The sequence below is a fragment of the Lampris incognitus genome, chromosome 3, assembly GCF_029633865.1.
Source record: "Lampris incognitus isolate fLamInc1 chromosome 3, fLamInc1.hap2, whole genome shotgun sequence".
Lineage (NCBI taxonomy): Eukaryota > Metazoa > Chordata > Actinopteri > Lampriformes > Lampridae > Lampris > Lampris incognitus.
In genome coordinates this window covers 107,720,561-107,742,646 of record NC_079213.1, presented here as the reverse complement: position 1 = coordinate 107,742,646, position 22,086 = coordinate 107,720,561, and the positions used below count along the sequence as shown (strand labels likewise).

General features: G+C 45.6%; 1 protein-coding gene across 2 annotated transcripts in view; it reads right to left on the bottom strand.

Annotated features, from left to right (window-relative positions):
- Positions 1–22,086, bottom strand: part of LOC130110130 (carboxyl-terminal PDZ ligand of neuronal nitric oxide synthase protein-like) — a 422,458-nt gene that overhangs the window by 120,197 nt on the left and 280,175 nt on the right. For both annotated transcript variants that reach the window (XM_056277124.1, XM_056277125.1), the window contains exon 5: positions 20,234–20,342. In XM_056277124.1, coding sequence (XP_056133099.1) covers positions 20,234–20,342 — 109 coding nt within the window. The remainder of the gene's footprint in view (positions 1–20,233; positions 20,343–22,086) is intronic.

Below are 22,086 nucleotides of genomic sequence, written 5' to 3'. Positions count from 1 at the left end.
AGAACAGAGCTGATCACCCTGAGGACTGAGTTAAGAGAGCTGCAACAAGACAGAGAGAGGCACATCGTACAGTTTTGACAGCTCTGACAGAGGAGGTGAGGGAGCTGAGAGAAGAGAGAAAGCGCTACAGAAAAGAAGTGACTACTCTGCCAGGGGAGCTTCAGGAGAGAGAGAGAAAGCTTCACAAGGCCTGATAGAGCAGCTGGACTCACACCCAGACCACAACCCAAGACCCTGTGAACTTCACTGACAGCAACCAGGACCCACCAACTCAACAGCCTCCCTCTACCCCCAGCTCCACCTCAAGCCCATAGACCAATACCTAGGGCAGGGCGGTATGGACCAAACATTATATCTCGGTATTTTTAGGCTGAATGATGATACACGATATATATCTCGGTATTTTCTGGGAAGTGGGCTAAATGTTCAGTTGTAAGTCAAAGCCACATGTGAGATGTCACAAGCACTTCTATTAAAACACATCAAACATCAAAATAAAATGCAAATACAGGGCTTCCTTCCCTGTTTTAAAATATACAGCTGCACAATATATCAACATGTAAATGAAAAACTATCTAAAGTCAATACCCTATATTAAATAAAAATAGGCCTATCTCTGCATTCCCAAACAGTCATCCTGACTGTTTGGGAATGCAGTTTGCATTTTTGGGATTTTCAAAGTTTAATAACTTTGTGGGGGGGAAAGATACAGACCTGCCGCTCCCTGAATTCCCCTGAAATTGCATATATTTGCATTTAAAATGGGTTTTAGATCAATCGCACACCAAAAAAAAAAAAATTATGGTAAGATCTACCTAAAAACGACCACGAGTGGTCAAAATGGCCACTCGTACTTTGCGCGTGATCGTGCGCATCATGTCACTATATATGACGTGTTTTGGTCACGTTATTTCCTTTGTGAAGTTCATTGTTCTGTCCTAGAAAAAAACAGCGTTCTCCAGTGTGGAGAAATAGTCTAAACTTGATTTTTGATTATTGCCAACATGTCTGGTTAGAGACGCCGTTACAGACGCACCATGATTACCACCGAGACGTTGCAGTATTTACAGGCGCCGGACAGCGGCCATTTTAAATTGTTTGGAAAAATAGTATTAAAAGTTGTTAAAATGTTAATTTTGGTGTCAGTTATGAAACTAACTGACACCAAAATTAGTTAGTTTCATAACTGACAAGCTAACATATGTAATGCATTAATATCTCAGCTGGATATTTAACTTGACAGAATACAGAGTTTAAAAACTGCCCACGGTCGTTCTAGTAGTTTTTCAGTTCCGGTTGTTGTTTGGGACTGTTTCAATATTTATTTTCAGTTCTTTTTTTACATTTCACGTTTTGGTAACACTTTAGTATGGGGAACATAAAAAACTTAATTACTAGTGAATTAGTAATGATCAAGATGTCACTTTAGTATGGGGAACATATTCTAAGTAACAAAAACTTAATTTACAGTAATTTAACACTATGAACACTTGTAGTTTTGTGTTTTGTTATGTAAGAACAGACCATATTCATTAAGTGTTAGTAAGGGAGAATAACTCTTCTTGTGGTACTACCACCTTATAAAGGCCATACTAAGCAAAGCATATTGAGATGGTACTACTAATAAGCAATACTTCTGAGGTTATAGAGGGAAAACTCATAGTTAATGGCTTACTGGTTGTATAATAAGGCCATGCAGAATAAGGCATTAATGAGTACGTAATAATGACCAATTAAGAGCCAATATGTTGCTAATTTGCATGCCAATAAGCACCTAATTAATGGTGACTACGTTCCCCATACTAAAGTGTTACCCACGTGGTATAGGCCTTGTTACGTTTGTTAGATTAGCAATATGTGTTTTCTGTTTTGTTTTTCAGGTAATATTTTCACTTTTTCAATTTCGCTGTTCAAGTTCGACCATGTCTCTCTGAAGTTTAAATGGTTTAGAAATAGTACTGTAGTTGTTAAAATGTACATTTTGGTGTCAGTCGTTTCCTAACAGACATACTAACATATGTAATGCATTAATATCTCAATTGGGTATTTATCTTGACGGAAATATAGAGTTTAAAAACCGGCCGTCAATTTGACCGCCCGTGGTCGTTTTAGGTAGGAGTGAAATCCCGGTTGTCCTGGTGTTAAGAAACGGATTATGTATTTTAACGCAACATCAAACTATATCGATACAATCGGTATTGTCTCATCTTACATGTTGTTTGAAAATATATCAATATAACGTAAAAAGTCGATGTACCGCCCAGCCCTACCAACACCACATCCCGATCTCCCCCCATCCCACAGATCAACACCACCCCTCATCCCTCCGGACCAGCACAGCAGAGAGAGAAACCAGACATTGTCCTCCTCATCGACCCCAATGGCAAATTCTTAAAATAAAAGAACCTTTTTCCCAATCAGACAATGGCTAAAATTTGATGCCCAAATACCTAACATGCCATGGACCTGCTATCAGATGAGTGGCTGGGATCCCAAAGCCACATCATCACCCACACTGGCTCCAGTGACCTAAGGAGCCACTAGGAGAGGCTGTCAGAGTCATTCAGAGGAGTGGATAGAGAAAGCCTCCACCACATTCCCCAACAGCAGAGTGGTCATGTCAACCCTGCTACCAAGGAAAGACTTCCTCCCTGACACCATCTACAGGATCAACAGCAGCATGTCCAGAGACTGTGTCCTGAGGCACAACGTCCACCTGGCCCAACACCCCACCCTGAATGTCAACTGTCTCTATGACCATGTCCATCTATTTAAAAACACAGTCCCCATTTTCACCCGGATACTGAAAGATGTTGCTCTCAACAGAGACCAATCCAAACCCCGCAGAAGGAGCAGATTGGCCCACAGCCCCCTTACACCAACAACGCACCCAAATGGACCAACATCCAGACAACCCCCATGGAGACCAAATCATCCTCATCTTCCTCCTCATCATGCCCCACTAAGACCCCACCAGGGAAGCTATTATCCCCCTCAAGCCAGACCAGAGCCATTCCTTCCCCCAGGGGTCCCACACCCCAACCCCAGCAACAGGAGCTACACCCTGGCCCACTGATCTATGCTCAGACAGTGAGGAGAGCAGCAGACCCAATCCTCACCCCCACCCCCGTCCCTAACCCCACCCAAACACCCCCACACAACGAGCTGGGGGACATCCAGCAGATGCTCAGCCTGCTCTGCTCTCACTTGATAGGACAGGTACCATAGTAGACATCGCACAGATTCTCACTGTTTTACTTTCATACAGTAACATTATACTGTGGAAAAAGAATTAAAGTTATCTCATATTAATGGACTGAAACCCCATATGTTTAATGTGTTTTTAAATTAATTTCTTTATGGGGGCGTCCAGGTAGTAGTCTATTCCGTTGCCTACCAACAGGGATTGCCGGTTCGAATCCCCGTGTTACTTCCAGCTTGGTTGGGCATCCCTACAGACACAATTGTCTGTGTCTGCGGGTGGGAAGCCAGATGTGGGTATGTGTCCTGGTCGCTGCACTAGCGCCTCCTCTGGTAGGTCGAGGCACCTGTTCGGGGGGGGACGGTGAACTGGGGGGAATAGCGTAATCCTCCCATGTGCTACGTCCCCCTGGTGAAACTCCTTACTGTCAGGTGAAAAGAAGTGGCTGGCGACTCCACATGTATTGGAGGAAGCATGTGGTAGTCTGCAGCCCTCCCTGGCATAGAGGGTGGAGCAGCGACCGGGACGGCTTGGAAGAGTGGGGTAATTGGCCTGATAACAACTGGGGAGAAAAGGGGGGGGGGGGATCCAAAAAAAATTTTTGTTTTAATTTCTTTATTTTGAGTTTTAAGCCTAATGAAACCTAAATTATTTATTATTTCATGTTGGAATGTACAGGGGGGGGGGTCTGAGGTCCTCCCTTTTTGGCCTTAAAAGCAGGACCCCAGACTTCATCAGAGAGTAAGGAGATAAAAGATGTGTTACTTTTGCAGCAGACTTGGTGTGGAGGAGACATATCCACTGGTTGTCCCTTGGGCTACAGAGAGATAGCGTTCCCATCCGCCAAACTGAAAGGAGTAACCCAGGGCAGGCATTCAGGAGGAATGCTGATTTGGTACAAGGCAAACCTCGTTCTCAACAGAATTAATCAAAAAAAAAAAAGGTGAACTTTCAATTTGGCTCAAAATAAAAAGAGGTTTTTTTTCCCCCGCAGATACAGACATTCATATGCGTAGCATACATCCCCCGTCAGAATCCTGTTATAATGAAAATAGTTTCCCCATTCTTGAAGATGAGATCAGTCATTACTAGGCACAGGGAAGCATACTGATCCGTGGGGACCTTAACGCCAGGGCAGGTACAGAATCAGATTCTATTAACCCACAGCGAGACCAACATACACCTGGCCAAATCAGTATTTTCCTCACAGGAAAGACCTCTAAAGAACGGTCAACGAAAGCAGCAACTACTGCCGTTATGTTGAACGATGGGTCCGTACATGGTTAACGGTGGGCTTTGAGGGGGCTCTTCTGCTCACTACACACACACACAGCTCTCCTCTTGGAAATAGCACAGTAGATTATAACACCACAGACCTAGACCCCTTATCGGATCACGGTAAAATTACTCTATACATTAGAAAGACGGTAACAAGACCCTCATGCAGCAGAGCCCAGTAAACTGAGCTATACAACACAGCCTTATAGACGAACAAACAACGGCCAGGACGACTCCCAGAAAGCAATCACACATCCAACGATTCAATCTCAATTGGAAGATTTTCTTTCTACCTCATATCCCCCCGCACAATAATGATGGCCTGGATCAGGCTGCACGGGAGATTAACAACGTATTTGGCAACGGGGCAGATTTACGCAATCTGAAAGTCTCGGCACCACAAATCACAAAAGTCCACCAATGGAAAGCGGTACGATACGGATTGCAGGCATCAGAGAAAAACACTCGAAAGTTTATCAAATCTGGGCATCCGGGTGGCGTGGCGGTCTATTCCGTTGCCTACCGACACAGGGATCGCCAGTTCGAATCTCCTTGTTACCTCCGGCTTGATCAGGCGTCCCTACAGACACAACTGGTCGTGTCTGCAGGTGGGAAGCCGGATGTGGGTATGCGTCCTGGTCACTGCACTAGCACCTCCTCTGGTCGGTAGGGGCGCCTGGGGGGGGGGGGGGGCTGGGGGGGAATAGCGTGATCCTCCCACGCGCTACGCCTCCCTGGTGAAACTCCTCACTGTCGGGTGAAAAGAAGCGGCTGGCGACTCCACATGTATTGGAGGAGACATGGTAGTCTGCAGCCCTCCCCGGATCGGCAGAGGGGGTGGAGAATCGACTGGGATGGCTCGGAAGAGTAGGGCAATTGGCCAGATACAATTGGGAAGAAAAGGGAGAGGGGGGCGGTTTATCAAATCAAAAACACGGACAACCTGACCACCCTGAGCTCCACCTCCAATACTGGGAAACACTGAGGTTATACAGACGAACACTCAGACCTAAGAGGGAGCAGCATGCGCAGCACCAACTGGATGTAATTGAAGAGTCCACTGAATCAAATAATTTCTGGGAAAAATGGCCCTTTTTTCAGCAAATCACACAAGGGAGAATTGGCTATTCAAAATGGTAAAATATGTGGGGAAAAAAAACCCACTTTGAAAACCTGTATAGCACTATTACAGTGAATTCAGGCCGAAATGGTCTCCTTAACAAGCTCCAAATTCTAGAATCAATCATTAAAGGCAATCAGAACACTTCAGACCATCAAATTACTGACGAGAAGCTACTGGCTAAGATCCAGGCCCTACAACTAGGGGAGGCCAGTGGTCCCGACGGTATTTTAAATGAAATGCTGAAATTTAGCAACCATTGAGTTCAACATTATTAAAATGATTCAACCTCGTTCTGAGCACTGGACGTTTCCCTGACATCTGGAGCAAAGGAATTCTCACACCAATCTTTCAAAATAGAAATACATTTGACCCAAACGATTACTGAGGCATATGTGTCAGCAGCAACCCGAGGAAGTTGTTCTGCAGCATCCTTAGCGGTCGACTGCGAGACGTCCTCAGGGAACATTATGCTCTGAGCAAGAGTCAGACGGCATTTACGCCACAACATCGCCCTACAGACCATTATAGAGTCAAGGCTCAGCGTTTTCGGTTTTTACCGATTTTCACCGAAAAATACCCAGATTTTTTTTAAAAGGAGCAGATCGGTTTAAACTGATTCTCACCCGGATTTTATGTTTCCACGGATCCAAAAGTTGTTCCTGTTCCTGTTCGTGCGAGGTTATGTAACAGTGTCCTCTTGTGACGAAATTCGGCATGCTGGATGGCTTTGAAAAATAAAAAACCGAAAACGCTGAGCCTTGTATATAGTATGTGTGTGTGTGTGTATATATATATATATATATATATATATATATATATATGTATGTATAGATACACTCACTGGCCACTTTATTAGGTACACCTTGCTAGTACCGGGTTGGACCCCCTTTTGCCTTCAGAACTGCCTTAATCCTTCGTGGCATAGATTCAACAAGGTACTGGAAACATTCCTCAGAGAGTTTGGTCCATATTGACATGATAGCATCATGTCATTGAGTTGCTGCCATGTGATTGGCTGATTAGAAATTTGCGTTAACGAGCAGTTGGAAAGGTGTGCCTAATAAAGTGGCCGGTGAGTGTGTGTGTGTGTGTGTATATATATATATGTGTGCATGTGTGTATGTATGTGTGTATATATATGTATGCGTGTGTGTATATATATACACACACACATACACAGACACACACACACACATATATATACATACATACATATATCTATATATATCTATATATATCTATATATCTATACATACATACATACACACACACACACACACACACACACACACACACACACATATATATATATATTACATGGTGGCAGACTATCTGACCACTGTGACTGATCAGATGCTGAGAAAGACTTGATCTATGTACAGACCCAGTGATCACAGCTTGGCCATAGAGACTGGCTGATACAGGCAGACCTGGCTGCCTAGAGAAGACAGACAGGCTGTGTCAGCTCTGTCCACAGAGAGAGGTGGACACACAGCAACATCTCCTGCACATATGAAGATTTAAGAACAAAGTTCTTCACAAAAATTAAACGTACATTCAAAGATTTTCATAAACTCTCTGACTAGACTAAAATGCAACAGCTATTGGAGGAAATAGTGTCGGCACCACAGACGTAGCAAGATATGTCATCGCATGTCACGGCCGGAGAGACAACCAGCACAACACACGACAGTCTCCTCACAGCTCCTGCTCTGCCTTTTCATTTACTTCTCTACTTAGTGCATCCCCCCCCTCCCCCCTTTTCTCCCCAATTGTATCCGGCCAATTACCCCACTCTTCTGCTCCACCCCCTCTGCCGATCCGGGGAGGGCTGCAGACCACCACATGCCTCCTCCGATACATGTGGAGTCGCCAGCCACTTCTTTTCACCTGACAGTGAGGAGTTTCACCAGGGGGATGTAGCGCGTGGGAGGATCACGCTATTCCTTCAAGCCCCCCATCCCCGAACAGGCGCCCAAACCCACCAGAGGAGGCGCTAGTGCAGCGACTAGGACACACACCCACATCCGGCATCCCACCCGCAGAAACGGCCAATTGTGTCTGTAGGGACGCCCGACCAAGCCGGAGGTAACACAGGGCTTCGAACCTGCGACCCCCGTGTTGGTAGGCAACGGAATTGACCACCACGCTACCCTGACGCCCCTACTTAGTGTATCTTTTTTACATTTGACATTTGATACTTATGATTTTGTATTAATATATTTTTATTAATTGTTTCTTTATTGATCCAAACAAACATTAACTTCTATATAGAGTAGACATATGACACACACACACACACACACACACACACACACACACACACACACACACACACACACACACACACACACACACACACACACACACACAAGTTTAAACAAACAAACACACACATTTACTGTTTGCTGCCATTCTCAATCTTTTTTATTTATCGGTTTATTTTACTCTATCAACAATGAATTGCATTTTTCTCTTATTTGATGCTTTGGCAACAGTTATCATCTGAAATTCATGCCGATAAAGCAAACACTTTGAGTGGCTGTTGCAGCTAGAAAAGCGCTATATAAATGCAACCCATCCAACCATACTGAAATGGAGAGAGCGATAGAGAGAGGGGCTGAAAGGACAGTCACCCAAAGAGCTTGATTGAACGCAAATAGAGAATGTGAGCAAGAATGAGCAAGCAAGATAGTGTGTGTGAGAGAGACAGACACAGACAGACAGACAGAGAGATAGACAGAGAGAGACACAGACAGACAGAGACAGACAGACAGAGAGACAGACAGAGACAGAAAGACAGAGAGACAGACAGACAGAGACACAGACAGAGAGAGACACAGACAGAGACAGACAGACAGAGAGATAGACAGAGAGAGACACAGACAGACAGAGACAGACAGACAGACAGAGAGATAGACAGAGAGAGACACAGACAGACAGACAGAGACAGACAGACAGAGAGGTAGACAGACAGAGACACAGACAGACAGAGACAGACAGAGACAGACAGACAGACAGACAGACAGAGACAGACAGAGACAGACAGACAGAGAGATAGACAGAGAGAGACACAGACAGACAGAGACAGACAGACAGAGACAGACAGACAGACAGAGACAGACAGAGAGACAGACAGAGACAGTCAGAGACAGACAGACAGACAGAGAGCGAGACAGAGAGAGAGACAGAATGACAGAGACAGACAGACAGACAGACAGACAGACAGACAGACAGACAGACAGAAAGCCAGACAGACAGATGAAGCCAAAGGCAGATGGCTCATCAAACAGAAGTAGGGTCGTTATATGGGCCATGTTAAAAGTCAACCAGCCTGCTAATCTCAAACATTCTATGTCCAGAACTCTGGCAGTAAAACCCAGACTTCTTTACAGCTCTACCTTTAACAGTACCGTGATGTATCCAGCCAGCACTGACAGACACTCCTGAGTCTGGAGGCAGCAAACATGTTTTAATTAAACCACAACAAAACCAGAAACCAAACCCCTCATTGGGATCAGTGGTGGAAAAGGTTTCATGCTGGAGCAATGCAATCAAAACTGAGTCATAAGCAACAACTACTTCCCTGCCAACAAGCCGTCAACACTGGCGGCCTCGTTGTGGCTGCTCAACTCATAGAACGAACAACTTATAGCAGTTTTTGTTTTTTTCCGGTGTGGGCAGTTTGTTGTGTTCAACATAAATGGATCTGTTGTTAGAAGCCACCGTCCAAGTGTTATGAATGCGACGGACACGTGATCTGATTCATTTGACATTCAGATGTATTACAAGTATAGTGCGCCCGGAAGAGAGAGCCAGTTAGCCGTAGGAAAAAACAAAAGCAGAAAATAGAAAAACAAAAGGAACTTATTTGCCAATATCCCACGAAAGACTATTGAACAGTTTTTATGTATATTATCAACACCAAGTGAGAGTGGAGCAACTGATCCACCAAAAAGGACAGGCAAATAGGGACGAACAACAATATTCAAATACGAGTGCTTGAAGGGTTTTCAAATATTGAAAGCATAAAAATGATGATTACCCCGCTGAACTCTGGTCCAGTGCATTAGCCCCCCCCCCCTTCACCAAGGGACATAACACCAACCAATCCACCCACCCACCCATGTAGAGACACTGTATGATAATACTCTGTATACTGTATTTCCCGGACTATAAGCCGCACCGGATTACAAGTCGCACGCAGTAAAAACGCGCTGTTGCGAGGGAAAACAAACATGTAAGTCGCATCGGTGTAGTTTCAATTGAGTCACAAGATTAAACATTGCCATCCAGTGGCCTTAGTTGAAATGCGGCGTATCTGTCCGACAAACTTACATTGTATGAGCTGCTTTGGAATACAAGTCGCGGGACCAGTCAGACGAGTAAAAAAAAACAGCGACTTACAGTCCAGAAAATACGGTACACTGTGAAATACTCTGTTCACATATTTGCTCTGTCTGTATTTACTCATTTCCACTCCCATATCATTCTTATTTTATATATTATCGCAATACTGTGTAGATTTAAATGCTGTACACGTACTGTATATTCATACCTATTGACATTCTATATTACCACTGTACACTCATATTCATTATACCTTGCACTTAACTGTACTATTTTGCACTTTTTTGGTTAGACGCCAAACTGCAGTTCATTCTCTTAATACTTGAACTCTATGCAGTGACATCAAATATATAATTTATTAATTCCCACGGGGAAATTCTTCACATTCAACCCATCCCAGCTGTGCAGCCAGGAGCAGCTTGAATTGAATCTAATCTAATCTAAAAAAAAGAAAGAAAAAATAACAAAAGGAAATGACCTGTTTGCTGGGTAGGCCAACTGCTCGACCCCCTGCAGTTGGCCTACCAAGCAAACAGGTCAGTGGATGATGCAGTCGACATGGGATTGCACTACATCTTCCAACACCTCGACTCTCCAGGAACACATGCAAGGGTCCCGTTTGTGGACCTCAGCTCAGCGTTCAACATCATCGTCCCAGATATCCTCCACTCCAAAGTCAGCCAGCTCACTGTACCAGCCCCCACCTGCCAGTGGATTAAAAACGTCCTGACAAGACAGGAGGCAGCTGGTGAGGCTGGGGGAAATCACATCCAGCACCTGGACAATCAGTTTTGGCGCCCCGCAGGGATGTGTGCTCTCCCCTCTACTCTTCTCCCTCTACACAAATGACTGCACCTCAGGTGACCCATCTGTTAAACTCCTGAAGTCTGTGGATCACAACCATCACGGGCCTTATCCAGGATGGTGATGAGTTTGCATATAGACTGGAGGTTGAACAGCTGGCGCTTTGCTGCAGCCATAACCTGGAGCTGAACAGGCTCAAAACAGTAGAGATGACAGTGGACTTCAGGAGGAGCCCCCTAACACTGCCCCCCCCCAAACCATACTCAACAGCACGGTGTCTGAAGTGAAAACCTACAGATTTCTGGGTTCCACAATCTCCCAGGACCTAAGGTGGGCATCCAACATAGACACAATCATCAAAAAGGCCCAGCAGAGGATATACTTTCCTCACCAGCTCAGGAAATTCAGCCTGCCTCAAGAACTGCTGATTCAGTTCTACACTGCAATTATCCAGTCTGTCCTCTGCACGTCCATCACTGTCTGGTTTGGTTCGGCCACCAAACAGGACAGGGACACACTACAACAGACAGTTAAGTCTGCAGAGAAAAATCACTGGTGCCAACCTGCCCTCCATTCAGGACTTATATACCTCCAGGGTCAGGAAATGGGCAGACAACATCACTGCAGACCCATCACGCCCTGGTCACAATGTGTTCCAACTCCTCCCCTCTGGCAGGCGCTACAGAGCACTGTACCCCAAAACAACCAGATTTAAAAACAGTTTCTTTCTGCGGGCTGTTATTCAAATGAATGCTTATCGCTGTCAAATAAATCCAACCATTTTGTATATACGGTACTGTACATTGTACGTATACTGGTATGCTTTGTCATGTACATCTACCTCAGGCATGTATATAAGTGACCTTCTAACAGCTATTTCAGCATCTCTGACATATTCTCTGCACCACTGCACTTTATCACCTCTTATTTCACCTGTATATAGTCAATCCTTGTGTATATATCTGAAGATTGTTGTGTTATACTAAGTACACTGTGAGAGCCACGAAAACTGGAGTCAATTTCCATATGTGTGCAAACCTACATGGCCAATAAACATGATTCTGATTCTGAAGTTCCTACTTAACAAGACAGGGATCCGTGTAAAATCACACCCAAGCCACAAAGCCTTTAAGTAAGCAGATGTGAAATGGACCGAATATGGTTGCAAGACGTCTGGTCATTTAGGGGAGCTCATTTAACATTCACTTACAACAACGCCTCTCTTTCTCTTTCTCTCGCTCTCTTTAACTGGCTGTGAATGGCCAATGAATCTTTACCACTCTAATCATGGGGGAATACATAGGGTGGCTTAGTTTCCAGATGACATATTTTCAGTTTTGAATAAAGTGGCATAAAATGGCATTCCCAGGGATCATGAAATAAAAAAAAAATAGAAATAAAAAAATAAAAAAAGATTTTCACTTATGGTATTCAGGTCTGTGGACTACACTCTGTTACAGAGATTATATCACATATCGCTTTACTTAAAGATTGAGATTAAATCACCGTGTGACATCATCTCCATTTAAGAAGCCATATTGAGGTCAGACAGTAGCTGCATCTTTATCTTAATATGTTTCTGTCCACACTTGGCTTGGTAATTTGTTAATTTATCAGCTAAGTAAGACAGAGACAAAAGATTAGAAGGAGCGTGAAAAGGGGTCCCGCGTGAACACGAACCATTGCATGTGATTCAGCACGAATGATGGCGTGGCCCAGGCTAATGCGCTTGTCTCGCAACACATCATGAGGAAAAAATAAAATAAAAACAAGGACAAAGGGCGCCCGGGTAGCACAGCGGTCTATTCCGTTGCCTACCAACACGGGGGCCGCCGGATCGAATCCCCGTGTTACCTCCAGCTTGGTCGGGCGTCCCTACAGCCATGTCTGCGGGTGGGAAGCTGGATGTGGGTATGTGTCCTGGTCACTGTAGTCCAACCTTGGTGGGTGGTCCTCTGTGTGGAGTTTGCATGTTCTCCCCGTGTCTGCGTGGGTTTCCTCCGGGGGCTCCCGTTTCCTCCCACAGTCCAAAGACATGTAGGTCAGGTGAATCGGCCGTAGTAAATTGGTTGAAAATCGGTGAATTTTCCCTTTAAAAGTTATAAGCGGCTCATAGTGGAAGGACAGCTGGTAGGATCCGTCCGAGACGACCAGCGGAGGCTAAACGTGGACTCGTTCATATTTACATCGTACTTGCAACTTTTCCATTTTTCAAGCCTCTTGAGCCTTGCTGAACACAATTGAATTAACATCAAGCTGAAACATTAAGGGGATTCAAATGAAAAAAAATAAAAAAATAATAGATGATCCATTATTTTATCGTAAAAATACAAACCTCTGAAACAAAGGGCAACGGTACATCAGTTTCCCGTGTGGGTTTTAAATAAATAAATTAAACAGAAGAGAGGTCTTTTTTTAATGACCGTCTAGTTTTTCTTTCTATCAAGTCGTGAACACCTTCTAGCGTTACGTCACTGATGGGCCCAATTTGCTTTACATTCACACACACACACACACACACACACACACACACACACACATATATATATATATATATATATATATATATATATTAATACCATGTTAATAACACACATATGATAATATCATGCAAATAATCCAGCGCCTTTTAAATAATTTCCATTTCTTTCCATTCTCGCTTTGTCTCCCTCCCTAACCCCCCCCCCCACACACATACACACATCTGATGTGATGCCATGACGTAATAACTAGCTAGCTAGCTACTACAACAGTGAGTGGCTACTACTGCTGTGCAAAATCAGGTCATGACAAAAGGAAAGAGGAGAAATGATGTAAGGACATGGTGGGTGGACATTGAATCACAGTATATCAGAGTGGCTGGTTGTCAGCCTGTGGTCTCACACACAAACTGTCTATCCCTTGCCCCTGCAAATGATGTTGGTTCTGTTGACAGTGTATTTACTGATGGCAGATGTGAGGCCTTGGGCATCTTTAGTTTATCAGTTCATCTGGTTGCCTTTTCACTATTCCATTATCCAAACCGCTTATCCTGCTCTCAGGGTCGCGGGGATTCTGGAGCCTATCCCAGCAGTCATTGGGCGGCAGGCGGGGAGACACCCTGGACAGGCCGCCCGGCCATCACAGTTACTTAAGTCAAACTGTTCTAAAAGCCTGCTGGTTAAAATATGGGTTTGAGGGGCATCTGGGTGGCATGGCCGGCTATTCCGTTGCCTACCAACACAGAGATCGCCGAATCGAATCCCAATGTTACATCCGGCTTGGTCGGGCGTCCCTACAGACAATTGTCTGTTTCTGCGGTTGGGAAGCCGGATGTGGGTGCGTGTCCTGGTCGCTGCACTAGTGCCTCCTCTGGTTGGTCGGGGCACCTTTTCGGGAGGGGGGGAAATGGTGTGATCCTCCCACACGCTACGTCCCCCTGGTGAAACTCCTCACCGTCAGGTGAAAAGAAGCGGCTGGCGATGTCACATGTATCAGAGGAGGCATGTGGTAGTCTGCAGCCCTCCCCGGTTCGCCAGAGGGGGTGCGGCAGCGACCGGGACGCCTTGGAAGAATGGGGTAATTGGCCAAAACAATTGGGGGGCGGAAGAGAAAGGTTTTAAGGTTTAAAAGAAGCTAGAGACTTGGTTAGTCTTAGGTCAACAGGAAGACAGGTCCGTAGTGTGGAGGCTCCAACAGCAAAACCCCGAACACCCGTTGTAAGAACCCAGACCTGGAAATAACCAGCAGGGCTCCATCTGCCGATCTTAATGGTCGGGAGGGCGTATACCAGGTCAATAAATCAGAAACTTATGTAGGAGCACGGCTGCTTAAAGACTTAAAAGTGAGCAATAAAATTTTTCAAATCGATTTGGAATGTAACAGGGAGCCAGTGTAGGGAGGCAAGCACAGGAGTGATATAGTCACGCCTCCTTGTCCCTGTAATGAGTCGAGCAGCGGCGTTTTGTGCCAACTGCAGACAGTGGAGGGAGCTCTTGCTGATACCAGAATGAAGTGCTTTGGGTAACACTTTCTATGAAGCTTGCATCTATAATGCCCTAGAAGCATCTATAACGCCCTATAAGCATCTATAACGCCGTACAAGTGTAGCTATAAGTCATTGTAAGATTCATTATAACCATGTATACACCCTCACAACACCTCATAACCACCTTTATGATACATTGTCAATTTAAAACGGACTTATGCATTATAAATATGTCATCATTAGCCTGTTTATCTGTCAAATGTCATAATGCATCATAGCCAACTTGTTTTGCTGATGTTTTGTAGAGATGCATAATGAGACTTCAGTGCCATTTCACAGTCTTCAGCCTAGCCGTTAGTCACTGTTAATACACATTATAGGAAAGTATGGGCGTTATAGATGCGATAGATGCTTATAGGGCATTATAGATGCTTATAGGGCATTATAGACGCTTATAAGGCGTTATAGATGCAAGCTTCATAGAAAGTGTTACCAGGAGGACGTAGTGCATGAGAGGATCACGCTAGCCCCCCCCAGCCCCCCCCCAAACAGGCGCTCTGATGGACCAGAGGAGGCACTAGTGCAGCGACCAAGACACATACCCATATCTGACTTCCCACCTGCAGACACGTCCGACTGTGTCTGTAGGGATGCCCGACCAAGCCGGAGGCAACGCGGGGATTCGAACCAGAGATCCCCGTGTCGGTAGGCAACGGAATGAACAACATGTTGATTTGATCAAAGCCGAGGTTAGCATCGAATATTAACCCAAGAGTCCTCGTACCTGCTGCTTAAGACCACCTGACAGACCACCAAGATTAGTAAGACAAGGGGCTGATGGAATTTTCGGGACGGAACAAATAGAAGTCTAGCGTCGGACACACGCACAGTGTAGAGGTGTTGGGTAGAGGGACGGACTCTCTGGCCTCTGACCCTCACTTCAAGTCTAACAGATGGGCACCGATCCATTAATTAGAATCCATTAAACTGTCCACGGGGCATCCAAGGCAGAAAACGAGAAGGAGACAGAGAGAGAGAGAGACAGTGAGAGAGAGAGAGAGAGAGAGAGAGAGAGAGAGAGAGAGAGAGAGAGAGAGACAGAGAGACACAGAGAGAGAGAGAGAGACAGAGACAGAGAGAGAGAGAGAGAGACAGAGAGAGAGACAGAGAGAGAGACAGAGAGAGAGACAGAGAGAGAGAGAGAGAGAGAGAGAGAGAGAGAGAGACACAGAGAGAGAGAGAGAGAGAGAGAGAGAGAGAGAGAGAGAGAGAGAGAGAGAGAGAGAGAGAGAGAGAGAGAGAGAGAGAGAGAGAGAGAGAGAGAGAGACAGACAGAGAGAGAGACAGAGAGAGAGAGAGAGAGACACAGAGAGAGAGAGAGAGACAGAGAGAGAGACAGAGAGAGAGACAGACAGAGAGAGAGAGAGAGAGAGACAGAGAGAGACAGAGAGCGAGAGAGAGAGAGAGAGAGAGAGAGAGAGAGAGAGAGAGAGAGAGAGAGAGAGAGAGAGATGGAAATAGAAAAGTGGAACAGAGGACTTCTTTTAAGTGTCAGAAAGGATAGATGGGGCAGTAATGCCTTTTTATGCCGGTCTGATGTAAAGTCACTTCTTCCACTGCTGATAGTTAAGGGGAAATAAAGCCTGCCCAATCATCTCCTTAATCTTAACACTGAGATCCTTCCATACGTCACACCCACACACACACACACACCCTCACACACACACACACACACCCGGCTTTGAATGGTAATTATTTTTCATGGTTGCATGTATATTTAATAGGGTTTTTTAATCACCCCAAGCCTTTTTTTAAATCTCGCATCTCCGCTTATTTGAGGTGCTCTTCGCCTCTCTCCCGTCTGCTCGCTCTTCCTTCGCTCTCTTTCCCTTTTCTATTCTTCCCTCCCCGATTCCACGCTTCCCTTCCACTGTCTCCGTCTTCCTCGCTACTCTTTTTCAACCCCTGGATATCCGTCTTTGTGTCCCTCGGCGGCGGCGCGCGGTATGATTTCCTGGGTTTATTCTGATAGCGGAGAGGAGGAAATGTTTCAATGAGATCCTGCTCATATCTCCCCGCTGCCAGCGTGCCCCAGAGCACAACGCACGGACACACACACACACACACACACACACACAGACACACACGCACACACGCCCTAGCTTCCACCTCGCAACACACTCACACACCATGGGAGAAGGCCGAATGGAAAGTGAAGCACACATGGATACTCTGGGGCAGTTTTGGCCCTGAGGCTATTAAGCTGGAGAACACTTTGTGACCTTGTGTGTGTGTGTGTGTGTGTGTGTGTGTGTCTGTGTGTGTGTGTGTGTGTGTGTGTGAGTCTACTATACGACTATGAGGCATGTGTGTAAGTGTGTCTCTAATCGGCTGTGTCTGAGTTAAGCCCTGCCTGGACTTACTACCAGTCTAGTAGCTTGGCAGCTTAAGTGACAGACAGGGAAAAAGGTAGCATGGTTTTGGGTTTTTTTGGGGGGGGGCGGGTTTCTCTCACATCTGGACCCTCTCGTGACTCGGTCTCCACTCAGTACTCTTGCCGCTCTAGCCGTCAAAACGGTTTCCCAAACATCCACCGTGACAGCTTCACAATGGAACTATAAATCAGCGAGGATGGAAATAATGTTATTCGACAATGAGTCACGCCGAGCTCAGAAGTCTTGCCGCCGCACCCACTTCAGCATCAGCCAACTGTTAGTAAATCAGAGTTCGCTGTAGGCTTTACTGCAAGGACTCGATATACATTTGGACAGATTCTCTCCGGTCGGCCTTCCAATTGTAAGGGTAGAGACGAGACTCTTGTCCTGGGTGGTTGTGGAGGTGGTGGTCGGTGTTTATGTCTTAGACGGGTCTTCTGTGGCCGGATTTTTTGTCAACAGCTGTTCACACATTCCAACGTGGTCCCCTACCACGAGTCAGATTAAAGTGAACATCTGGTAGCGCCGTATCCCCTGAACAAATTCTATCAGTACTGGTTTCCTTGGGGGGGGTTAGAATCACATAATTCATTTCATGAACTCTGACCTTCTACAACAAACAACGCAATTTCCTGGGTGATGGTCTATCGGGCCCAACTATGATATACCTACATGAACATCCAGTTCTGGAGTTCTATATGTAGAATATATATATGTACTGTGTGTAATATATACGGTAGTGGTCCTGAGTGCTGTATATACAGAATACAGCACAGAACACATCTAAAGTGCTTGCAAAAATATGCAGCAAAAAGTCAACAGGTAAACAGTTTGGAACTAGGCGGCAGGAAATGAAAACAATCTGCTCATCATTATGCAGATGGACAATATAGAAATATCATACTGAGACCCTGAAGGTGTCATGTTTTTTGCATAAACTATTATACATACAGAAAACAATGGGAGGAGCCGCCAGGAGAGCTTTCAGCGTGGTGAAAGAATCAAATCTAATGGCTATTCACAAGTACCTATCGCCGGGGTGTCTGGGTAGCATAGTGGTCTATTCCATTGCCTACCAATGCGGGGATCACCGGTTCGAAACCCCGCGGTACCTCCGGCTTGGTCGGGCGTCCCTACAGACACAATAGGCTCGGTGCATTAATGTCGCGCTGCGGAAATTCCGGGTGCGTCTGTTTGCATAAGAACTTCCGGTCCAACCGGATGCTTATGTCCCCCTGAATCATTAGTTAGCTGCTAACTTATCCGTCCCAAATCTTACTTACGTCTGAAAAACCAGTGAATCAAACAGGGCAAAGAGGAGCGTTCAAGTTTCAAGGCCGTGAATCCGGCTCCACTGAGCACTGTCGTGTGCGAATTCGGTGAGCTATAATTCTCTTTTAAGTTTCCGTTCATTCCCTAGCAACTGCGAGGAAAGAGCTAAGTGGCTAGCGAAGATTCGGAGGGATGCATTTACCGTCACCAAGAGTACAAACATGTGTAGTCGGCATTTTGGTGATTTCGCTGTGCCGGCTACAGGTGTGTTAAGGAGGCTCAAGAAAGGAGCTGTCCCCACACTCTTTGCGTGGAATCAGTACTCCAAACCCGCACCCAGGCTAGGTGTGTGGGAGCACCAGGAGCGTCCTGCTGTCGCCCCTCTGCCAGCTCTGGACTCCTCTGATAAGGAGATGGATGTCAGCAGCTGCCTGGCTCCTAATCCTGCCACTTTGGATGATGCCCTGGCCCAAAACAAGCGCCAGCATGGTTCTAATGATGCCTTTACTCACCCTCGTAGTTGTCGATGTAGCTCAAAACATATACATCTTAAACCCCCCCCTTTCTTTTTTTTTTTGCTCGTCTCAGCTACCGAGGAAGAACTCATGATGCGATGGACATCGTTGACCGTGATTTTAGGGAGGCCCTGCAAACAGCGAGTGTAAAACAAAGCCAAACCAGACCGGACGTTCTTGCACAAGTACTCGTACATCGGAAGTCGAATGACGCCATCTTATGCACCCAGGCTACTGGCCGTGTCTGTGGGTGGGAAGCCGGATGTGGGTATGTGTCCTGGTCATTGCACTAGCGCCTCCTCTGATCAGTCGGGGCGCCTATTTGGGGGGGAACTGGGGGGAGAGTGTGATCCTCCCACGCGCTACGTCCCCCTGGTGAAACTCCTCACTGTCAGGTGAAAAGAAGCGGCTGGCAATTCCACATGTATCGGAGGAGGCATGTGGTAGTCTGCAGCCCCCCCCGGATCAGCAGAGGGGGTGTGGAGCAGCGACCGGGACGGCTCGGAAGAGTGGGGTAATTGGCCGGATACAATGGCAAGAAAAAGGGGGGACATTCTTAAAAAAGAAAGAAAAAAAGAAATAAGTCACTATTCCCCCAGAGGGTCGGCCCGCGGGACCACAACGTCATTATGCACCAACGTGATTGGTCATGGAAAGTGCCAGCAACGTCTCCGATTGGATGATTCACAGCAGATCCTGAGTCTGGTTTCCTAAATCAAAATGTAATCTCTATATAGTGAAGGTGAGCACTGTTGGCTGGTTTCAAATCTGCATCGACTGCATTCAACTCTCGGTTGCAAAATATATTTTATTGTTGGGGGAAATGGCAAAACTATCATACAACTGGACTTTGTTAGTACTATTGATCGTACAGAGGTCAAATTAATGTACAAATATGATAATTACCATACATCTGGCAATGGTGTCAGAAGTACTCATTTTCAGCTTGGTATATAGAGTATACAGAACTCTGAACTTCGTTTAAAATGACTGCTTAAAGTTTCCATGACCTGGCAGTCACTGAAAGACTTGTAGGCAACTACATCCTATATAAGCTCTTCCTCATGTTGGAATGAAAATTAATTATCTTTATACTTCAAATAAATGAAGAAAAAAAGACAAGAAGCCAACAAACAAGTTTCAATGTCTGACCTGCACAACAGATGTAGAGGGCGCTATATTTATAGACGGGCAAGCCAGTTTAATTTACCCATCCCACTCCGTTAATACTAATAATACCACCATTTCAGAGGTATTTAACGGTAAAACAGGAATATTATCTCTTACCTTTTTCTTGGACTTGAAGACGTTGCAGCGGAAGACGTTGCTTTGTCCATCTCTGGCGATGTAGCTGAAGATCTTCAGGTCCTGGGAGTCATGAGACACGTAGAATATCCTGAAAGACACGATCAACGAAAGTTCAGTGACAGAAAAATAAACAGAGTAACTAATATCAGGAAGGGCTTGGCTTGCATAATTCTGGCCGTACTTCTGGAGTTCCGAGTTCAGCCACCCGAAACGGGGCCAGGCTAAAAACGAGTTAAAGAAGGACTGTAATAAAGAGTTTGAACCCCAGGAAAGAGTAGAGGAGAGACAGGGGGCTGCTGCCAGAATCCCTTTTACATCCATTTCTGAAATTATGTGAACTAAAAATAATTTCCATCTGGCTGGCCATGAAACCCATTGACCACCTCAACGACCATGTAAACTTTTACCCCACCCAACAAAATAAAGAGAGCGAGAGGGAGAGAGCGAGAGGAGAGAGGAGACAGGAAAGGCCTTCATCATAGACCGCATCACCTTGCAGGAATCTGTTGGAGAGAAATGGCAAAGAAACACACCTTAGAAAGAATCTGAGGAGCATGAAAACTGAAAAAAAGGATGGGTCCAAGGAGAGGCCCGTGTGAATAGGCTGCCAAAATTGACCAAGTATGTTCTTTTACTGAGACAGGAGTCAAACCAATCAGTGCATGGCTCCTAACCTTGACCGCTAGTTGAAAATAGTATGAACTACTGGGTCACAGGCAACACTAAGGTTAAGAAGCGTCGAGATAGCACGAGTTCCAGAGTCCACAGTGAGAAGCAAAGCATTATAAAACCTTCAGTAAGGTGGACTCTGTACTTTAGGAGGCACCAAACCCAGATAGGAATTCATCTAGACCGTCATTTTGGTTAAGGAAGGGAAACGCCGGAGAATGACCTTTATGAGGAACTTAGACAAAAAGGATCATTTAGAAGTGGGTCTAAATAAGTCTTGGATAGGGATGCCGTCGTAGCCGAACGGTTACAGTGCCATACCACATGGCCACACAGTCGCAACCATCACCAGTTCGACTCCTGCCAGCGACCTTTGTTGCATGTCATACGCCTCCCTCTCTCTCTCCCACATTTTCTGTCTGCCCTCACTGTCGCTATCTGATGGGGAAAAAAAGCCGAAAGAAAGAAATCCTGGATTGAGGGTTCGAGATTTGGCTTTTATTTTAAATAAGACTGGACCACAGCTTGTTTAAAGCAAGTAGGAATGAGAGCAGAGGACAGAGAACTGTTGGTAACAGAGGGACTAATGAGGATAATGTCAAGGGAGCAGCAAGTAGAACAAAGTAGAGCCCATGTTAAAGAAACATTTCTGGGCACTTCCGTAGCTGAATCGTTAGAACGCACACCACATGAACACGTGGTCCCAACCGCAGACCTTCGTCACATGTCTCATCCCTCTCTCTCTCCATCTGCCTCCACTATCACCGTCTAATAAAGGTATACAAATTAAGGGAAATGTCAACAATTTTCAGCCTCATTTCACTGTATTAATTGAAGGAGTGGCATCTCTGTAAATTACACAAGAAAGAAAGCCACTTTATTTTGTCATTGTATTCTTACAATGGCATTTGTTCTCTGCGTTTAACCCATCCTGTTGTATAGGAGCAGTGGGCAGCTGCAGCACCCGGGGACCAACTCCAGTTCTTCTTTCCACTGCCTTGCTCAGGGGCACAGACAGGAGTATTAACCCTAACATGCATGTCTTTTCGATGGTGGGAGGAACCCGGATTACCCGGAGGAAACCCACGCAGACACGGGGAGAACATGCAAACCCCACACAGACAGGACCTGAGACGGCCTGTAGGTTTGAACCCAGAACCTTC